Source organism: Schistocerca americana, chromosome 11 (genome assembly GCF_021461395.2).
Source record: "Schistocerca americana isolate TAMUIC-IGC-003095 chromosome 11, iqSchAmer2.1, whole genome shotgun sequence".
Lineage (NCBI taxonomy): Eukaryota > Metazoa > Arthropoda > Insecta > Orthoptera > Acrididae > Schistocerca > Schistocerca americana.
Genome location: NC_060129.1, coordinates 27,779,956 through 27,803,473, shown reverse-complemented (window position 1 = coordinate 27,803,473; position 23,518 = coordinate 27,779,956). Strand labels below are relative to the sequence as shown.

At 37.7% G+C, this 23,518-nt stretch overlaps 1 protein-coding gene across 10 annotated transcripts in view; it reads right to left on the bottom strand.

Moving 5' to 3' along the window:
• The window catches only part of LOC124553906 (zinc finger protein 724-like), a 146,252-nt gene that overhangs the window by 113,603 nt on the left and 9,131 nt on the right, over window positions 1-23,518 (bottom strand). For 5 of the 10 annotated variants that reach the window (XM_047127920.1, XM_047127926.1, XM_047127919.1 and 2 more), the window contains 2 exons: window positions 10,327-10,501; window positions 2,443-2,511 (listed from right to left, as the gene is read on the bottom strand). In XM_047127920.1, coding sequence (XP_046983876.1) covers window positions 2,443-2,511; window positions 10,327-10,368 — 111 coding nt within the window. In that variant the 5' untranslated portion in view covers window positions 10,369-10,501. Of the gene's footprint in view, window positions 1-586; window positions 720-2,442; window positions 2,512-10,326; window positions 10,502-23,518 lie in introns of all 10 variants that reach the window. The other 5 variants (XM_047127925.1, XM_047127923.1, XM_047127927.1 and 2 more) reach the window with 3 other exon arrangements.

Here is a 23,518-nt window from a genome sequence, read left to right as displayed (position 1 = left end):
TGTTGTGACATCTGAACATTTTATGGATCACCATTCAAAAGAGCTGCTATGAAATAGTATCTCTAGTGTGATTCCAGGATGTCGTGGATGCAGACAGTGATCACATTAAGCAATATTTTTAACCTGGAATGTAAACATGGTACACAATTAACAGGTTGTGCAATTAACAAAAGTTAGCCTGTCAAGTGTAAATTAAAATTTATTTCTTTCAATGGTTCACTTATTATTTTTCTTCCGCATGTCCATACAAATGGTCCATAAGGTTTCACTGTCCTACATTCACTCATTTTTCATAGCCGCCCTCACAAGTGATGAAAGTTTAATTATAAACACCCTGTATAATAACAAATTATAATGAACACTAATCTACTCATACTGATAATGATAGTACACTATCATTATATTGCTGAAAGATGTTTCTGCTCTTCTTGTTATTATTATTCTTGTCATTGTCTTCAGTCCAAAGACTGGTATGATGCACCTTTTCAAGGCAATCCCCTTCATCTCTGCACAATTACTGCAATGTATGTCCACTTTGTTTCATTGCCAAATGTCCACCTGCTTAGCTGGGTGGTAATGTGCTTACCTCCCATGCAATGGGCCAGGGCTCCATTCCTGGCCGGTTTGGAGACTTTCTCTACTCATGGACTGGGTGTTGTGTTGTCCTCATCATCGTTTCACCCTCATCATTGGCTGCAAGTCGCCCAATGTGGCGCCAACTGAAATAAGACTTGCACTTGGTGGCCGAACCCAATGGGACCTCCCAGCTGACAATGCCATATGATTATTTCATTTATTTTTTTTCATTGACAAATACTTATTGGTACCAAAGATTTTCCCCTCCTGTCCTAATTATTAACCACACTATTCATTTCTCTTTCTCCTACTCTACCTTCAGCATTAACTCTGTCCTTATCATCTCTTGACTGATGCTGACAGAGCCAACAGATATCAACAAAAGTGTATGATAAAAAAACACAAATACTCCTATCATTTTTTATTTTTTTTTTTTTTTTTTTTTTTTTTTTTAATCACAGAGTTTTACTATATTTCACATCTTTTAACAGTGCCTATGTTGGTTATATGTTTTATACACTAGTTTAGCCAGACAGATATATCTCAGGATTATAATATAGAACTAGACTTATAAAATACAGAAATCCTTAGTGAGCAAAAGCCATTTTACACTCTACAAATCCTAGAAGATGAAGGTCATGGTGAAGGAACATAAATCAAAGCAACAGTGTGAAATGTAACCTGTAAAAATAACATCTGATAAATATCTTAACAGTCAATTACTTTTTTCTTAGGATCCAAAAAGTTTAATAACTACAGAATAATCCTGATGTTCAATTTTCATTCTAGATATTCCAAATCTGCATATGCATTTGCTACTGCTTGCCAAAAAACTTTGAGCTCATAACACTCCACAATGGTGATTTGATTGAGAAACTTTCTGGATATTTTAGATCTTACAGAGGGAGAAGGAAATAATAGAAATTTAATATTTTGTAGAAAAACAAATTCTCTTTCAAACTTTTGCCACAGTAAGCATGGCTCAGATGTCCATTTTAAGACAGAAGGGTTTAAGTGTAACTCAGTTTTAAATTTTTGTTTTATAAACTTCAGCCTCACATATTTCAGGAAGTATAAACCAAGAAGTGATCAAACTTGCATATGTTATAAACACTCTACAATATAACAGTTTCACAATAGCACAGGTTGCTAAACTAATCATGTGAAGAGCTCAAGTTTCCTAAACTTGAGAGAAATTTTGTCACAAAAAAATTTACTGATAACTTTGGCCCTTGAACTAAAACTAGGGATCAGATAACAGGAAACCTAAAAACTTTTTACAGTACAAATTTTGTGCAGTACAAACTGTGAGATCATCCTGCCAATTTTCTGGCAGATTAAATCTGTGTGTTGGACCAAGATTTGAACCTGGAATATCTGTCTTTCATGAGTTAGTGTTCAGCACCTGAGTATCATTCACGATCACCCCTTACAGCTGTACTTCTGCCACTATCCCTCTCCTATGCTGTCTGTGAAAGACAAAAGTCCCAGGTTCAAGTCCTGGTGTGTGACAGTTTTTATACACCAGAAGTTTCAAATCAGTGTACACTGTGATGGAGAATGAAAATTCACACTTTCAACTTGCCAAACTTCACTGCTTTACTACTAATAATTACTGAAAAACCAATTCAAATTTACCCAAAACTTTTGAAATGTCATCACAAATTTTTGTCACCCCTGACTTAAGAGGCTTTTATGCACCAAGTATTAAAATTTTTGGGATAGAAATACGTACGTCTTCCTTCGGTTGGTTTAGCAAACCTACTCACAAATGTTGAATGTTATCTAAATTACCTGAGTGGGTGATCCCTAGAACACACGGCATGGAATGACCCCTTTCTTAGCTCCAAATTCAAGGAAAATTACCTCTTCATCTGTAGCTTCCTTGGGTTCTTCTTTCACACCTGTGCGGCTCACGAAGAGGAAGTTCTCCACCTACATACCAAGTGAACAGCTTGCATTAATACAGTCAATATGTTACACAACAGGGGAAAAAAATGGGAAGAATGGAAGCAGAACAGTCGCAAACTGATGTGGCCCAGGGCTTAATGTGAATGGTTCTGTTGTTTTTTGGATGTTGCAACAGTTTAGAGAGATCAAAATTGTATTCTGAAGACCAGGGCAGGGCCAACCATGTGTAACATCAGAAAGACAGAACCGCAATTTGGCTGTACGAGCACAACAGTACGCCTTAACAGCACAGCAACTGGCATCTGATCTATCAGCATCTACTGGACGTGTAGTAGTGAAGCAAATGGCTTACAGAAGGGTTTGGCAGAGTGCCCTTTATTGTCGGAGACCTGCTGTATGTGCTTCTGACGTGTCTTCATAGAAGGGAACATCTAGAGTGGAGCCATCAACATGCCAGTTGGATGGTCGAAGAGTGGGCCAATTTTCTTTTTATACGAGTCCCAATTTGGTCTGAACAGTGATTCTGAATGGAATCACATCTGGAGAGAACATGGAACACAATTTTGGGACCCAACCATTGTGGAAAGAGACTGATATCGAGGATGATGCTTAACGGTGTGGGCTGGTGTATGTCGACCAAACAAACACTACATCATGAAATTGTATAATTACATCAGCAAGGTTTAACTGCTGTCAGGTATCATGATGAGATCTTGGGATCTCACGTGCAGATGTTGCACAGTGCTGTGGGCCCAGATTTCACATTGCTGGACGATAATGCTTGACCTCACAGAGCAAGGGTGGCTGAAGATTCCCTGGAAACGGAAGATATTGCACGCATGGTGTGGCCTGCCTGCCATCACGATTTGAATCCCATAGAGCACATCTCAGATGCAGTAGGGGCATGGGTTGCATCATGATAAGCACCCACCAACCACTCTCCAAGACTTGTAAGCAGCACTGCAGGAAGAATGGGCATTCCTGCCTCAACATGAGATTGCATGTGCCATCATTTGTCAGGCCTGTATTGCTACCAGAATTGGTCACACCCAATACGGAGCACATTAACCCGTTGTTGGAATGTGTGAATAAACCTCTTAAATTGTAAAAAAATGAATAATATTTTTGTCTATGATTACGCATGTTGCAGTTGTTTACATTCTGTGTTCTTTATATTGTTTCTACGTTACTATCACCTGATTATACTGTTTTGTAGCAAACGAAACACAACCCTGCAAAATTTTAGTTTATTGCTTTAATTTTTAAAACCAGCTTAGATTAGATCATTTATGTATATTATAAACAGTAATGACCCTATAACGCTTCCTTCTTGTACTTCAGAAATTACCATCAAGTTTTGTTGAGTTCGTCCTGTTAAAACCAACACATTAAGTTCTATCTCCTGGAAAGTCATGAATCCAGTCACAAATCTCATCTTGTTGTTGTTGTTGTGGTCTTCAGTCCAGAGACTGGTTTGATGCACCTCTCCATGCTACTCTCTCCTGTGCAAGCTTCTCCATCTCCCAGTACCTACTGCAGCCTACATCCTTCCGAATCTGTACAGTGTATCCATCTCTTGATCTCCCTATACGATTTTTACCCTCCACGCTGTCCTACAATACTAAATTGGTGATCCCTTGATGCCTCAGAATACGCCCTACCAACCAATTCCTTTTTCTAGTCAAGTTGTGCCACAAATTTCTCTTCTCTCCAATTCTATTCAATACCTCCTCATTAGTTATGTGATCTACCCATCTAATCTTCAGCATTCTTCTGTAGCACCACATTTCGAAAGCTTCTATTCTCTTCTTGTCCAAACTATTTATCATCCATGTTTCACTTCCATACATGGCTACACTCCATACAAATACTTTCGGAAACGACTTCTATACTCGATATTAACAAATTTCTCTTCTACAGAAACACTTTCCTTGCCATTGCCAGTCTACATTTTATATCCTCTCTATTTCGACCATCATCAGTTATTTTGCTCCCCAAATAGCAAAACTCATTTACTACTTTAAGCATCTCATTTCCCAATCTAATTCTCACAGCATCACCTGATTTAATTCAACTACATTCCATCATCCTCGTTTTGCTTTTGTTGATGTTCATCTTATATCCTCCTTTCAAGACACTGTCTATTCCATTCAGCTGCTCTTCCACGTCCTTTGCTGTCTCTGACAGAATTACAGTGTCATCGGTGAGCCTCAAGATTTTTATTTCTTCCATGGATTTTAATTCCTACTCCGAATTTTTCTTTTGTTTCTTTTACTGCTTGCCCAGTATACAGAGTGAATAACATCGGGGATAGGCTACAACCCTGTCTCACACTCAGTAAGCTGAACGGTTTCCAGAATTTGAAGAATACATCTCGACCTGGGCAACAACGTCCATACTGCTCTGGGTCTCATGGACGAACAAAGTAAGCTGAGTTTCATAAGATCTCTGGGTACAGGACTCATGCTGGTTTTTATAGAGGAGACTTTCATCTTCCAAAAATGTAATAAGTGAACACAGAACATGTTCCATAATCCAGTAAGTGGCTGATATTAGTGGCATAAGCTCATATTATGTGCTCCTGTCAAATAATCTCATAAACAGGAATGACCTGTGCTTTTTTTCCGGTGGCTTGTTACTGTTTATTGTTCCCATGACCTACGATAAAATAATGCTTGGAGGGGAGCATGTTCTTTCACGTAATCTCTGCTGAACCTCAGAGGCATGTCATTTGGTCCAGATGCCCTTAAACTGTTGAATGATTTTAATTTATTTTACATTCCATCAGTTATCTCAATGTCTGACATATTGATGTCTCTGTGTGTGCAATGATTGATAGCAAAGTCATATTATGATCTTCCATGGTCAAAAATTCTGGAATAATGAATACAGTATTTCAGTCTTATCCCTGTCACCTTCCATTTCAGTGCCGGCAGGTCTTCCATGATTTCCCTAAATGGGGGTCCAGAAGTGAGTTGTGAATGCATAGCTCAGTCAATGAGCCAAGGTTTTATTTTTCAATCCCAGTCTGAAACATGGTTTTAATCCACAATGAAGTTTCAAACCTATCATTAATGTGTGGACCCCACTTCCATGCCTGCAGAATTAATTTCAAGTTTATACAAACCACCAAAGGAAAAAGCTATTCAAACTGATGAATAATAAAAATTATTTTCTTTCTGTGATACTGCAAGAATATTGAATACAATACAATATTTTAACAAAGTAAAGTTCACAGATGAAGGGCACTCATTGTTGGAATTGAAGGATGTGTAGCTCTAATGTGCCTCTCATGCAAAATGAAAAATCATTAAAATCTGGAATCATGATAATTTCGAAAGTAGCTAGCACAAGTCAGCCAACTCCGCCAACAGAATAATTATTTCATAACAATGCTGTTGTACTAGTAATATGTGATAAAGCAAGTGATCACAGTAAATATACTCAAGATATTGAATAGTTTAATTTTTTCTGTTTAATTAACATTTTTAAAAGCATAATATAAATCAAGTTCCCAGATATACTATTTAAAGAATGCTTTTCACAGCAATAATAGGAATACAGTTTTTAAAGTTCTGAATTTGTCAGTTGTAAAATGCAGGGTGATTCACAAAGATATCCAAATATTTTAATATGTTATTCTCCAAGTAAAACTAAAGAAAAAAGTTAATATAAACATAGGTCCATAAATGTTTTGTTATGGAGCTATGACTAACAAATGAGTTTACCTCAAATTTAGCAACTTCGCTAATATGAAGCCATCGCAAAACTACGAGGTTAAAGTAAAGCACAATTTCCATTTATTTTGTTGTTATGGGTCTGGTGAATCTAATAAAACATGTCCCAGACATACATCTGCAGTAGTTTTCCAGAACATCTAGAGAAACAAAGATAATTATATAAGTAAATTTGTTTACTTTCCATTAAGAATGTAGAAACATTTATGTCTCTGTCGGCAACCGTTAGTGAGTTGTTTCAGTCATTTCCTAACCTTGAAACGAGTTAGTTTTCTGTATTATTAAGTGAAAGAACTAATAACAGTGTAGTTAAGTGATATAACATAGTAACTGTTGTAGTTAGTAGATTATTCATGAAATAGGGATGCCTTTCAAATTTACAACAGATGAATATGCTGATATGGTGTTTATTTATGGTTAATGTGATGATAATGCTACAGTCGCAGTTAACAAATATCATGTACATTATCCAACTCTGAAGATTCTAAATGTGCGAACCATTAGCAGTGTATTTCGAATGTTACGGGAGACAGGTTCTCTACCTAGCATTTATAATCTATTCATACATGTGCAGCTAAATGCATTGAACAAGGTAGAGAGATTTTTGAACATTTATTGTGAAATGTAATATGAAATTGCACGCACACTGTACAACATCCATAACACTGAAATTTTGTTCTTGTTTAACATGAATCACATGTGCTATGGTATTAATAAAAGCAGATTATCTGACACATTCATAGAGTTTCAGTTAACATTACTACCATCATTTTTCTGAAATTAAATTCTCTACAACTTCTGCTGAAAACTTTTTGCAGTTGTCAAAAATTTAAAAAACAAATTGGACAAAGTAGTTAATAAATTAAAAACTTTATGAAATTACAACTTTGCTTCTCTGGATGTTATGGAAAACTATTGCAGATACACATCTGGGGCATGTTTTATTAGATTCACCATATCAATAACAACAATATAAATGGAAATCGTACTTTACTTTAACCTTGTACTGTTTTGTGATGGCTTCATATTGGCGAAGTTGCTAAATTTCAGGCAAAATCTTTTATTAGCCGTAACACTGTAACTAAACATTTGTGGACCTATGTTTATATGAACTTTTTTCCTTGGTTTTACTTGGAGAATAATATATTAAAATATTTGCATATCTTCACTAAGAGCAGTGAATGGGTTTTTCTATTTGGGCAACAGAATAATTGACAATGGTTAAAGCAGAGATGATATAAAATGTAAATATACAAAAGCAAAGTATATCTCAAAAAGAAAAAAATTTTGATATCAATACAAATTCAAATGTTAGGAACTCATTTCTGAAGGTTTTTTTCTGAAGGCTATCTCATTATCAGGAGAAAGAAAACTGCCATTCTATGGATTGGAGCGTGGAGTGTCAGGTCCCTTAATCGAGCAGGTAGGTTAGAAAATTTAAAAAGAGAAATGGATAGGTTAAAGTTAGAGATAGTGGGAATTAGTGAAGTTCAGTGGCAGGAGGAACAAGACTTCCGGTCAGGTGAATACAGGGTTATAAATACAAAATCAAATAGCGGTAATGCAGGAGTAGGTTTAATAATGAATTTAAAAAAAATACGAGTGCGAGTAAGCTACTACAAACAGCATAGAGAATGCATTATTGTGGCCAAGATAGACATGAAGCTCATGCCTACCACAGTAGTACAGATTTATATGCCAACTAGCTCCACAGAAAATGAAGAGATTGATGAAATGTATGAGGAGGTACAAGAAATTATTCAGATAGTGAAGAGACAAAAATTTATTAGTCATGGGTGACTGGAATTCAATAGTAGGAAAAGGAAGGGAAGGAAATGTAGTAGATGAATATGGAATGGGGGTAAGGAATGAAAGACGAAGCCACTTGGTAGAACTTTGCACAGAGCATAAATTAATCACAGCTAACACTTGGTTCAAGAATTATGAAAGAAGTTTGTATACATGGAAGAGGCCTGGAGATACTGGAAAGTTACAGATAAATTATATAATGGTAAGACAGAGATTTAGGAACCAGGTTTTAAATTGTAAGACATTTCCAGGGGCAGATGTCGACTCTGACCACAACCTGTTGGTTATGAACTGTAGATTAAAACTGAAGAAACTGCAAAAAAGTGGGAATTGAAGTAAATGGGAACTGGATAAACTGACAGAACCAGAGGTTGCAGAGAGTTTCTGAGAGAGCATTAGGGAATGATTGACAGGAATGGACGAAAGAAATAGAGCAGAAGAAGAATGGGTACCTTCGAGTGAGTCCTGACAAAACTCTTCCAGCTGGTGAACAAGATGTATGAGACAGGCGTAATACCCTTAGACTTCAAGAAGAATATAATAATTCCAATACCAAAGGAAGCAGGTGTTGACAGAAGTGAAAATTACCAAACTATCAGTTTAATAAGTCATGGCTGCAAAATACTAACATGAATTCTTTACAGACGAATGGAAAACTGGTAGAAGCCAACCTTGGGGAAGATCAGTTTGGATTCCGTAGAAATGTTGGAACACATGGGGCAATACTGACCCTACCACTTATCTTAGAAGATAGATTAAGAAAAAGCAAACCTACATTTCTAGGATTTGTAGACTTAGAGAAAGCTTTTTAAAATTTCAACACGAATACTCTCTTACAAATTCTGAAGGTGGCAGTGGTAAAATCTAGAAAATTTACACAGAAACCAGATGGAAGTTATAAGAGTCAAAGGGCATGAATGGGAAGCAGTGGTTGGGAAGGGAGTAAGACAGGGTTGTAGCTTATCCCCGATGTTATTCGATCTGTATATTGAGCAAGCAGTAAAGGAAACAAAAGAAAAATTTGGAGTAGGAATTAGAATCCATCAAGAAGAAATAAAAATTTTGAGGTTCGCCGATGACATTGTAATTCTGTCAGAGACAGCAAAGAACCTACAAGAGCACTTGAACGGAATGGACAGTGTCTTGAAAGGAGAATATAAGATGCCTATCAACAAAAGCAAAACGAGGATAATGGAATGTAGTTGAATTAAATCAGATGATGCTGAGAGAATTAGATCAGGAAATGAGACACTTAAAGTAGCAAATGAGTTTTGCTATTTGGGGAGCAAAATAACTGACGATGGTCGAAATAGAGAGCATATAAAACGTAGACTGGCAATGGCAAGGAAAGCGTTTCGGAAGAAGAGAAATTTGTTTACATCAAGTATAGATTTAAGTGTCAGGAAGTCATTTCTGAAAGTATTTGTATAGAGTGTAGCCCTGTATGGAAGTGAAACATGGACGATAAATAGTTTAGACAAGAAGAGAATAGAAGCTACAGACGAATTCTGAAGATTAGATGGGTAGATCACATAACTAATGAGGAGGTATTGAATAGAATTGGGCAGAAGAGAAGTTTGGGACACAACTTGACTAGAGGAAGGGATTGGTTGATAGGACATGTTCTGAGGCATCAAGGGATCACCAATTTAGTATTGGAGGGCAGCATGGAGGGTAAAAATCGTATACGGAGACCAAGAGATGAATACACTCAGCAGATGCAGAAGGATGTAGGTTGCAGAAGGTACTGGGAGATGAAGAAGCTTGCACAGGATAGAGTAGCATGGAGAGCTCCATGAAACCAGTCTCAGGACTGAAGACCACAACAACACAACAGCCATATAAGAAGGTGAAATGTGGATGATATGCAGTAGAGACAAGAAAGGAATTGAAGCTTTGGAAATGTGGTGTTATACAATAAGCTTGAATTAGAAAATTAGAGGGGTAGACTGGACAACTAATCAGGGGGTACAGGATGAATTGAGAAGAAATGAAATTTCAGGCACAGTTTCACCAAAAGGAGGCACTGGATGATAGGAAGCATCCCGAAGCATCATAGAATCATCGCTTTGGTAACAGAGGTAGGTGTGAGGTTGGAAAATTTAGAGGGAGACTAAAGCATGAATATAATAAACAGGTTGGAATGGATGTAGAGTGTAGCAGTTTTGCAGAAACGAAGATACTTGCACAGGATATAATACAGTCTTCGGGCTGAAGATTATGATAACAAAAATTCAAGAGTACATTATATACAAATTATGGATGAAATCGTCGAGGAAATGGAGAAACTCACCACGCTCTCTGAAGCAGAGTAACACACTTGCTTCTCCTCCATTTTGCCATCTACACACCTTCTGTTTTTTGTTTCCTGAGAGCAGCAGCTCAACGTAATAGTGACCACTTCTATTTACTGACGTTACACTAAATACAGTTCATGTTTATCAGCAACAGCAATTAGGACCAGCACACTGAAAAATACCATGCCAAATGTTAGGACAGCATCTTCAGAATGGAACAACACAAAATAACAGGAAAATTTCAAGAAATGGTGACAGCCTTCCTCACACACAGAAGTGGGAAATACACTGATAAGTTCAGACATCTTGACCATCTGCTTAATAGTGTGTTGGTCCAGTTCTGGAATGTGATATGGCAGCAATTCTGTAGGGTATGGATTTGACTTAGCCTTAGTATGTTTATGGAAGTAGGTGGCACCAAAAGCCTATGCACATCTTGCAATTCCCATAAATTGCAGACTGGTGTTTTGTAGGCACAGAACTGGTATCGACAGTACCACACATATACTACATTGGGTGCCAATACAACAATGTGAGTTCCCTATCAGGCTTTTCTTGTCACACAGACATGTATCCTCATGGAAGGTGCCATCACTGTTGAAGACATCAAGCATGAACAAATGCTAGTGGTCCTCAACAATGTTCATGTAGCCCACAAGGGCCATAGCACTTTCAATCCTGTGCCCTCTATCATGCACTTCACTGGTTTGCACAGTATTATGCACTGCTCTGTCAATGAAAAGAAGACCCATTTTACTGTTGGTGACAGCAGCAGAGGAAATTGGAACTAACTATCCCCCTTGACCCTCCGAGCACTGAGAATATATCCATGTGTGTCACTTCTGCTTTTGTATATGTGCAAGACACAAACTGCGGCTAACACATCAGCACTGTGGGAAGGCTTCTCTTCACTGCTCCTCACCCCTCTGCAGTTATAATGGGCTGGCAAGATGTCCCTCCTACCACTGGAGATGTGAGAACTCATATAAAGTTATTCTTTCTGTGCAGCTTTACCTAATGAAACAAGAAAGGGCAGGAAAGTTAGAGAAGCCTGATGTACCCTCCAACAAACACCATAAGATCAAAAGTGTGAAACCAGCTGGATTTAGAAATATGCGTGACACCACTACAACATAAAAAAAGAATCAACACTAGGCAATAAACAAGACTAAAATTTCATAAACTTATGAGTCCATCAATTCTTATTCACAGGAGTGGATGTTTAGGGAAAAGAATAACAGGATAAATAATGATCTTAGAAATAAGGTATAGAGCACAGAAATCAAATTTGTGAGGAGAACAGAAGATTATTCATGAACAGTGTTTCACAAACTAGAGGTATAAATAACTGAATGTAATACAACTAAATACCATGTCACCTCACATGAACATGTACTGAGGTTATACATCATATAATTATCTAGCTTGTGTTAGCTCTTTTTAATGTATTTGAAATGGTTAGTGAAAGTCTGTAAAATCAATGGTTTTCTTTATTTGAAAATAATATATGCTGTTCCTAGTTACGATTTCCCTTCACTCACTTTCTGCAAGATACCTTTTTGGGAATTAATTCCATTGTAAGTGCATTTTACGTGTGTTATGCACTAAACAATAGCACACTCACCCTGTGGGTGATCTGCAGCAACATATATCTGATGGCAATATATACAATATCTTTGTGATTATTTGTTATAGTGTGTTTCCATTTTTAATATGCTCTGAAGAATGAATGACTAGGCTAAAGATAGAGGCCACTTATAGGAAAATTAAAAATACTTTTGGAGAAAAGAGAAGCATTTGCATGAATATCAAGAACTCAGATAGCAAGCCTGTGCTAAGAAAAGAACAGAAAGCCGAAAGGTGGAAGGTGAAGGAAATTTACAGAAGGTCTGCACAAGGGAAATGAATTTGAAAATATTATTACACGAAAAAAGAGGAAGTAAATGTTGATGAAATGGGAGATACGACAGTGTGAGATGACTGACAGAGCACTGAAACACCTAAGACTAGGCCCTCAGAGTAGAAAACAGTGCCTCAGAATTATTGAGATCATTGAGAAAGCAAGTGATGGTGAAACGTTTCCACCTGGTATACAAGGTATATGAGACAGATGAAATATCCTTAAACTTCAATAAGAATGTAATAACTCGATTTCCAAAGCACGTAGATTCCAAGAGGTGCGTATACTGCCAAATCATCAGTTTTGTAAGTCACAGTTACAAATACTGACACAAATCATTTCCAGAATAATGGGAAAACTGGATGAAGCTGACTTCAGGGAAGATCACTTTGGATTCCAGAGAAATGAAGGATAATGCAAGACAATAATGATTATATGACTTACATAACCTGTGTTTATAATATTTGTAGACATAGAAGGTTTTGACAATGTTGATTCGGCTACACACTTTGAAATTCCACAGGTAATGTGGTTATAATACAGGGAATGATAGATTATTCACAATTTGTACAGAAACCAGACTACTGTTACAAGAGGCAAAGAATAAGAAAAGGTAGCAATAGTTCAGAAGGGAGTTAGACAGGATTGTAATCTATCCCTAATGCTTTTCAGTCCATACACTGAGCACAGTGCAAAGAAACGAAGGAGAACATTGAAAAGCAAATGAAAATTTAGGTACAAACAAAAAGTGTAAGGTTTCCCAATAACATCATTAGGATGTAAGGGATCCACAATCCCACGAACATAGATATTAGTATCCGACACCCAGGTCGATAGCAAACAGGAATCGATTGTCGAGCGATGCAGGAGGCAGTGAACCTAGTGTCGAGTGAGTAGTACTGGAGAGTGACGAGTGAGTAGTGCGGGAGAGACAAGCAAGAATGGTGGTCGAGTGAGTTGTAAAAGGTAAAATTCACCGGAGTATGACGAGTGAGCACGTTCCCCTGATCGTCGTGGGGTTGACCCTCACTAATACCGATATGAAACAGAAAGTGACAAGTGCCGAATTACACGTTTCGCATCGGCCAACAACCACCATGGATTTGCAGTGAGGATCGTTGTGAATGTTAACCATCAGCATTGCGTGTGACGAAGTACTGAAAATCAGCAACCAATAAAAGATATAACTGTAATTAGACGTGTAAGGCGAAGGTAGCAACTGCCTCAGAATTTGTGTGTTAGTAGGAAATATATATCAGTTTGTACATCACAACTTTTATGGTCCTTAATAATAGACAAAGTTTCAATCATTCCACTATCCAGTCTCGGAACAGCCGCACTCCGTTGAAATACCCCCAAAACCACAGCAGAAAAACCGATAACCTTTCATCCATTAAGCACATGGTCATATAATCATAATAATTAACTGTTTGGCGGTTTCGATAAATTACACAAAATCCAGTAAAGGAATTATAAGGGGTTGTTTTATCTTCGCTCCCGTGAAAAGGACAGTCGCAATCTTCGGATCCGAACAATGGTTTATTGACCTCAATTTTTCGTTTCAGTGGAAAGACATTTGGTATTGTCGTTGCTGTGACTAAAATTATAGTATTCCAACTAGAAACAGTGTGACATTTATGGTGAAATTAGAAATCGCGGGGACAAAGCACATTATTTAGACAATACAGTGCAAAAGTGACTTTAAAAGACAATAAGTGCAAAAGTGACATTAAAAGACAATAAGTGCAAAAGTGACTGAGAAACGGTAAACAATTTGTTTTTACGAGTTGAAGTGACAAGAGTAGTGTTAATAAACAATGAATTGGAGTACGGACAGGAAAACCTGTGTGAATTGCTGTAAAGTTCATACTCTAAGAAAAGGCGTGGTTGTGCATAACCGCGAGTGAACCAGCCAAAATTCCGTTACGAAAGTATCAAGAGCATGTTTTCAAATGACTTTGTATCCGAAATTATCTTTTGAACGGTGTAAATCGCTCAATTTGATATGGACTAATAAACTGTTACTGCATTTACGAGTGTTGACTGTCGCTTAATTGTTGGATGACGTCACCCAGACTCTGTGAGCGGCTAACCTAAGCATCTGAAGCAGTGAAGAAGGTCCACACGCCGCGACAGCAAGCATTTAGATAGCGGAGATGTACCACACTGACCAGTGACTACAGCGGAGCCAAGTGGCTGAAATAGAAACAATGACGACGCGGAGTTCCACATCTAATGGCGAACCCTCGAAATAAATAACGTCTGTGCCACCTACCCGCCGATCAATGAAATACGTGACAGCAGCTCCATCCCGTCGCCAACCACCAAACTACGAGACTGCGTCAGCGCGATTCACCAAGACTTAAACAGTGAACACGGCACCACACCAGCTACAACGACGCTTCACCCGACAGCTGCCTCGACGGAGGAGCCAACGCCAACACGACTAGCAGCGCGACTTCGACGAGCGTCGAGGGGTGAGTGAGGACGATTTGCTGGCACGAGACTAATTAATATTGCACTACCTTCAGAGCTCGGAAGGACCTTCAAATTAAATTTGTCAATTGCAGAAAATATAAAACAATATTTTTTTAATTTTTTTTTGCGAATTTGCTCTGAAGCATGGTATGCTAATATGCGCGCGTTTTCATGCTGTACAGCACAGAATAGTGTCTCATTTGCATTGTTTATTGTAAACTACATGTTTATATGTCTTAAGTTGTGTGTATGTTACTTTGAGATTTTGTGTATAAAAGCAGTCACTGACGTTTGATCTGGATAGGTTTCTGTCATTTATGGTGTTCAATGGAGAGGTCTATTTTTACAGTCTGGGTTAACCTAATGCAGTGAAGTATTATTTAATTTTTAGCTAACTAGTGAGTTAATTTTTATCTAACTAGTGAGTGTTTGGGTTACAAGGATATTATTTTATTTTTCTTATCAGTGCATAGTGAATAGTTGAGAATGGGTCCTGAATTGAAACAAAAAAAGGTTGTGGAGGAGGTAGTTAGAACAATGGAGATAGGGCAGGAGGACAAGGATGAGTCAGGAATTGGTAATTGTGGAATCTCTATGTACAGCCCATTGGGTCATTCAACCGGTTACCATGAGACACCCGTAAAACCTATTGGAAAAGAATTGAGTCTAGAGGATGGAGAACCGCAGTTAACAATATTTAAGATGCTCCAAGAAATCAGGAAAGGAAACGAAGAAATCAAGAAAGGACAGAAAGAAATCATCAAGTGTTTAGAAGATATGTCCAAAGGAAATAAAGAAATCAACAAGTGTATAGAAGAGATGTCGATAGGAAATGAAGAATTCAAGGAAGAAAGCAAAGAAATGCTAGATAGGCATCAGATACAACCAATTGCAATCTCAAGATATAGACAGGCCTCCAATCCGGCCGAACGATCAAAGGAATTAAACCGTTTATGTAGGACGTACTGTCACAGGAAGCATGGGTCATGGAAGGAGTACCTAGGAGAATTTGAACGTATCAGGAATCATCTCCCACATGACTCAACGGGATTTGCACCATGTGAGATCTTACTTAACCAAGAACCTGATAGTGTGTTTCGTGAGCTATTAGATTATCCACCTGGAATTTACATAACATGGGAGAAGAAATTAGAGTTAGTGGAACTGAGTATGAAGAGGGGACAGGAGAGACATGATAAATTGGTGAAGCTAATAACTTACCAAGTGGGGGATCTGGTGCAAGTGAAAGTGCATGCCAAATCGAAGAAAATAAATTCTGAGATACATAAATTTAACCATGTTTATAAAGGACCATATAGAATCACAAAAATTGATCACCCAAACACAGTTGAACCGGAATATGTGCAAACAAAAAGAGCTCATGGTAAAGAACATGTTGAGAATATAAAGAGATACTATCCACATAAAGATAAGGGCAACCCAGGTGATAGAGTAGAGCAGAGTAGGTGTAGGGAGCCAGCAACTCTTTTGCTGGTATACCAAGTGGCGACTGGTACACTCCCAGCTGGGTGAGACTTTATTTCTATTTCAAGTTTCACTCCTCTACCATCTTTCTCTATCCTTGGGTTAAGAAAGTTAGTGTGTAATAGTTAGAATAGGTAGTGGTCGTCCGAATAATTCAGTCAGAAATGATGTAGCACATTTATAGTTGATTTGAAATAAGGATAAGTAGTTACTGTTGATTTAGAGTGTGAGATGTTAAAGAATCAATAAGTTAAAAATCAGTTTAGTGTCAGCACATTATAAAGTTACTAGTGCCAGAAGTAATAAAATGAGAACCAGATCAGAAAGCCAGTGTTTATAAAATGTGGTGGTCAAACAAGAGTTTGTGTAATCTTATAGAGTTGTTTTATGGGGCATGAAAAGATCAACCAAGTGTAAGAGAATCGAAGTAATGTATCAGCTAGCAAATAGGAAGGCATATAATGAAACAAATACATGAGGAGATACTTGTTCGAATGAATGACGTGAAATATTATGTATAGAGAGGCCAAGGAGCCTGGAGTAGTATTTTTATGTAGTTATTGCAGAGAATAAGGAGGATTGATGTAGGTTGAAGATAAATATAAATTTATTTCGAGTCGAAGCTGCTGTTAAGTTAAGGGAGTTATGTGTAATGAAGTGTATGAAGTATGAGATGTTTGAAGTATTGAAGTATGTCATTTAGGACATGAGCAATATCTGTTTGCAAGTTATTTGTAGGTATACATGTTGATCTGAGGTATGAGTAATGATAAATTCATGTATCCAATTAGCTATCAGAGTCAAGTACGGTTGTACTTACATCGAGCTTTAGAAGCAGTATTCTGGCACTGCGTAATGAATAATAAATATTCATATAGCGGATTTGCTTCTGTTAAAGACTCAAATGAATAAGTTGTGAATTTCTTCCTTTACTTTAGTGTGTGTTGACCAAGCGAGTTATAAATTAGAGTGATAGTAGTATGGACGGCAGGAACTCTGCTGGAAGGATGGCATACCAAAGGGTAGCTGCCATTCAACTAGTTTGTTTTCTTGTCTTTGCTGTAGCTAGTTATAATAGACTTAACCAGTAACAAATATGTAGTTAACAATCAATACAAATCTTTGAAAGTGAAGATTTTTGGTAATTGAATGTAAGATAAGTTTGTAAAAATTTTTTAGCATGCTATGTTAATTAAGATAGATTGATGCTGTATGATGATTTGTGATACGTTGTAACTTTCAATATGTGAACTAGAACCAAATGTTCCTCATTTTCATTTATATGCTGTGTGATGATTTTTTCCTATTACTCTTTTTCGCCTGTGGCTACAAAGAAGATTTTTAGGGCGGGGATGTAAGATATCCACGATCCCATAAACATAGGTGAAGGAAATTTACAGAAGGTCTGCACAAGGGAAATGAATTTGAAAATATTATTACACGAAAAAAGAGGAAGTAAATGTTGATGAAATGGGAGATACGACAGTGTGAGATGACTGACAGAGCACTGAAACACCTAAGACTAGGCCCTCAGAGTAGAAAACAGTGCCTCAGAATTATTGAGATCATTGAGAAAGCAAGTGATGGTGAAACGTTTCCACCTGGTATACAAGGTATATGAGACAGATGAAATATCCTTAAACTTCAATAAGAATGTAATAACTCGATTTCCAAAGCACGTAGATTCCAAGAGGTGCGTATACTGCCAAATCATCAGTTTTGTAAGTCACAGTTACAAATACTGACACAAATCATTTCCAGAATAATGGGAAAACTGGATGAAGCTGACTTCAGGGAAGATCACTTTGGATTCCAGAGAAATGAAGGATAATGCAAGACAATAATGATTATATGACTTACATAACCTGTGTTTATAATATTTGTAGACATAGAAGGTTTTGACAATGTTGATTCGGCTACACACTTTGAAATTCCACAGGTAATGTGGTTATAATACAGGGAATGATAGATTATTCACAATTTGTACAGAAACCAGACTACTGTTACAAGAGGCAAAGAATAAGAAAAGGTAGCAATAGTTCAGAAGGGAGTTAGACAGGATTGTAATCTATCCCTAATGCTTTTCAGTCCATACACTGAGCACAGTGCAAAGAAACGAAGGAGAACATTGAAAAGCAAATGAAAATTTAGGTACAAACAAAAAGTGTAAGGTTTCCCAATAACATCATTAGGATGTAAGGGATCCACAATCCCACGAACATAGATATTAGTATCCGACACCCAGGTCGATAGCAAACAGGAATCGATTGTCGAGCGATGCAGGAGGCAGTGAACCTAGTGTCGAGTGAGTAGTACTGGAGAGTGACGAGTGAGTAGTGCGGGAGAGACAAGCAAGAATGGTGGTCGAGTGAGTTGTAAAAGGTAAAATTCACCGGAGTATGACGAGTGAGCACGTTCCCCTGATCGTCGTGGGGTTGACCCTCACTAATACCGATATGAAACAGAAAGTGACAAGTGCCGAATTACACGTTTCGCATCGGCCAACAACCACCATGGATTTGCAGTGAGGATCGTTGTGAATGTTAACCATCAGCATTGCGTGTGACGAAGTACTGAAAATCAGCAACCAATAAAAAGATATAACTGTAATTAGACATGTAAGGTGAAGGTAGCAACTGCCTCAGAATTTGTGTGTTAGTAGGAAATAATATCAGTTTGTACATCGCAACTTTTATGGTCCTTAATAATAGACAAAGTTTCAATCATTCCACTATCCAGTCTCTGAACAGCCGCACTCAGTTGAAATACCCCCGAAACCACAGCAGAAAAACCGATAACCTTTCATCCATTAAGCACACGGTCATATAATCTTAATAATTAACTGTTTGGCGGTTTCGATAAATTACACAAAATCCAGTAAAGGAATTAAACGGGGGTGTTTGAAACTGTAGGCTGGCAATAGCAAGAAAAGAATATCTAAAAAAGAGGAATTCCTTAACATCAAATACAAAGTTATTGTAAACGACTGAAGCAATTTCATTTGGTGATGGTATGTGCAGGATGCCTCTGCAAGAGGAAATCAATAGATCTACCTGCAGTGAATGAAGAAAGAGTAGGGCACATGCAGGGAACTTTTGCAGACAGCGCACTTAAGTTGACAAACAGTGCAAACAGTGTGGACGACATCTACGAATGGAATGGTGCTCCACACCACTTCCATCAAGATGTTTGTGAGTTCAATTGGAAATTCATGGATCGGTGGTGGTGGTGATCACCAACTCATGTCTTGGCCTCCACTATCTTCGAACTAATACCAAGTGATTTTTTTTGTATGAGGTTTGTGAATGAGTCACGTGCATCATATGTTATATGTTGTGGGCTTGCATCATCAGTGCTTTTGAACAGATTAATAGGGACCTGTTGTGCTGAACATGGGAAGAACTTTATTATTCACTTTATATGTGCACAATCAGTAAGGGGGGCATGCAGAGCATTTGTAACAAGTTAGAAAAACTTTTTAAGTTTCTCTACGAAAGTCTTGTGACAATATGTCAAATAATACAGCTACAGCAAATTTGTGAAATCCCTTCAATCATTACCAATAACCTCATACAAATTTAAGTGTTGGGAAGTCTTTTCTGAAATTATTTGTCTGGAGTGCAGCCCTGTACAGATGTGAAACATGAATAAGAAACAGTTTGGACACCAAGAGACTAGAGGCTTTGAGAATGTGCTGAAAAGAAATTTGTGCCACAACTTGACTAAAAGGAGAGATTGGTTGACAGGACACATACTAAGGCATCAAGAAACAGTCAATCTGGTAACAGGGGGAAGTGTGTGTGTGTGTGGGGGGGGGGGGGGGGGGGTTACAATTGTAAAGAGAGGCCAAGACTTGATAAAGTAAGCGGTTAAAATGGATGTTACGTTGTGGTCACTATGCAGAGATGAACAGGCTTGTGCAAGATAGGCTAGCATGGAGAGCTGCATCACATCAGTCTTTGGGCTGAAGACCAGAAGTACACCATGGATTACCAATGGAGTAGGTAATGCACAATGTGTACAAGTTTCTGTATATGAGACAACAAGACATCTGTAAGTTATTACCAAATTCACAGCAATCTAAAACCAAAGACAAATTAGTAATTCCAAAACTATGCAGGTCTACATTACAGCAAATGTACCAAAGTAATGCAGCAGCTCACATATTGCTAATATCATGCAAAAAATATCATAATACATGAAAAACGCCCTTGACAATGGGAGTTATTTCTCAAAACATGTCATCCAGAAAATAAGAAAAATCATGATTGGCAGCAGGAAACCCTATATCAACATGCAGCAATCTGTGTCTATTGCAGTACTGCAGCCAGGCAGACGCGCTTGTATGAAGCTCTCGCTAAGTTAAGCAATTAATATTGAAATAAGAGTTAATTTAGTTAATATTGCATTTTAGACTAGTGCATTTACTTCTTATCTAATCTATCTATTGAAGGTTTCACTTTTCTGAACATCGAAAAGGAAGTATTTCATAAAGGCTGGCAGTCACGAGTTTGTTTACATACTAGGGTGTAAATTTCGTACAAGTGTAGACTAGGCTTAGTGCTTCAAAGTTAAATTAATTTGTGTCTCTCATCCAGAATTTGTGCAGTTAATTAAAAGTTTCTGAAGCAAGTTTATAAGTTTGTTTAAATTAGTGTTTAGTTTTAATATAATGGAAGGAAACATTCCACGTGGGAAAGATTATATATAAAAACAAAGATGAGGTGACTTATCGAACAAAAGCGCTGGCAGGTCGATAGACACACAAACAAACACAAACATACACACAAAATTCAAGCTTTCGCAACAAACTGTTGCCTCATCAGGAAAGAGGGAAGGAGAGGGGAAGACGAAAGGAAGTGGGTTTTAAAGGAGAGGGTAAGGAGTCATTCCAATCCCGGGAGCGGAAAGACTTACCTTAGGGGGAAAAAAGGACAGGTATACACTCGCACACACGCACATATCCATCCACACATGCAGACACAAGCAGACATATTTAAAGACCAAGTGTTTAGTTTAGATAATGAGGCTAGAAGGGCAGAAAAATCACTGAACATGAGGCCAAGATTTGTGCCCTTAAGGCTGAATTAGAAATCACAAATTTGGAATTATGTAAGCCAAGGGAGGAAAAGGATTCTAGGCGCTGGGAAAAGGTAGCAAGTAAAGGATGAAAAAGGGAAACCATTGATAAAACTTCTGAAATTCAGTTATCAAATAAGTTTGGCATGCTATCTGAAGTAGTGGAGGAAGGGCCTCATTCAGATGTAGTTGAATGTTGGTTGAAGCAGAATACTAGCTTAAAGAAAAAAGACAGGTCGGGATAAAACCAGAACAGGAAAAGAAAAATTCTGCTTATAGGTAGCAGTCATGGGAGGGGTGTGGGCCAACAGCTTCAGGAGAAATTAGGGACAGAGTACCAGGTCACAAGTTTCGTGAAACCAAGTGTTAGCCTTAGCCAGGTGACAGAAAACTTAGGCCAGTTATGCAAGGACTTTGAGAAGGAAGATCAGGTAATTATATTTGGGGGTGCAGGAAACAGCCTGGCTATGAAACCAAGATATAGTATTAGGAGTGACATGGATAAAATAGGAGCAGAAACTGGGCACACGAATTTGGGGTTTGTGAAGGTCTTTCAGCACCATGATCGGCCCTGGGTAAACACCGCTGTAAGGTGTGTTAACACTGAGCTGAACGGGATGCTCCAGACACCAGCAAAGTCTCACATGAGTGTTGTTCCAGTTGATGCTATTGGTAGGTGGGGTTACACTACACATGGCCAGCATCTTAACAGGAAAGGGAAAGATAAGTTAGCTTCTCTATTAGCAGATATTGTAAGGGGGGCCGCAGTCACACGAGGGCTGATCCCTGTGGTTATTGGGACCAGGCAGACAGGTTTTTTTTTTAAGGTTAAAGCCAAATTCCAGGCAGAAAACAACCAAGGAAAATAGAAGAAAAGCAAATAGGGATAAAGCTAAGAGTGGTATCAACTTACTTCACCAAAATATCAGGGGAATAAAAAATAAAGTAGGTGAGCTCATAATGTGTATAGATTATCTCAAAAATGAGAATGAGATTGATATACTTTGTCTGTCTGAGCACCATGTAACTGTGGGGATGGAAAATGTCAGAATAAACGGGTATAATTTAGCATCTTACACTTGTAAATCTAGTATGAATAAAAGAGGAGTTGCCATTTTCATAAAACAAGGGTATAAATACAGAACTGTTGAAGTAAGCAAATTTTGTGTTGATCAGCACTTTGAGGTTTGTGCATGTGAATTTCAGCTAGATAATGTTGTGTTGATATTAGCAACAGTGTACAGGTCTCCACTAGGAGATTGGGAGCTATTCATAAAGTTTGACTCCCTATTATGCTATCTGTCAGACAAAAAGAAGAAGTTATTAATCTGTGGTGATATCCATGTTAACTTTCTAAGCAATTCTGATAGGAAAAGTGAACTAGAAGTGTTGTTAACAGCATATTACTTAGAATCAGTGATCAATTTCCCTACATGTATAGCTCAAGACAGTAGTACTCCAATAGATAACATATTTGTACAGCAAGAGGATGTAGAACAAACACATGCTTTCCCTGTGGTAAATGGATTATCTGACCATGATGCACAACTGCTTAACTTACAAAACCTAACAGGATGTACACATCAGAATCCATTAAGTAAAAGTGTGAGGGTGCTCAACCCGGTATCTATAGATCACTTCAGAGAAAGTTTAGGAAATGTAAACTGGGAAGATGTATATAATGAGCCAAATGCTAATGATAAATGCAGCATATTTCTGGATAAATTTATATCCCTCTTTGAACATTGTTTTCCAAAGAAAATTACTAAATGTAATACCACAAACTTTTCAAAGAAACCTTGGATTACTACAGGTATTAAAGTGTCTTCAGAAAGAAAAAGAAAACTGTTTGAGACAGCAAGAACTAGTAAAGATCCAGAAGTAGTTTTACACTCTAAAAATTATTGTAACATACTGAGAAAAGTTGTAAGGAAATCAAGAAATATGTATGTTAGAGAAGAAATTAACAACTCCAGCAATAAAATCAAGTCAATATGAAATGTTGTTAGAAGAGAGGCAGGAAAAGCAACTACTGGGTTAGGTAGTATTACTGTTAAAGAGAATGAGACCATGTTAACCAATAGTGCACAGGTAGCCAATGTATATAACAATCACTTCTTAAGTGTATGAGAAAAAATTGGTGAGAATAGTTCAAAAGAAAAAGCCAGGCAGTACATGGAAGACTCAGTTTTGAAAAATTTTGATCAGAGAAGTTTCATCTAACAACCTCTTTTTGAAATAAGGAA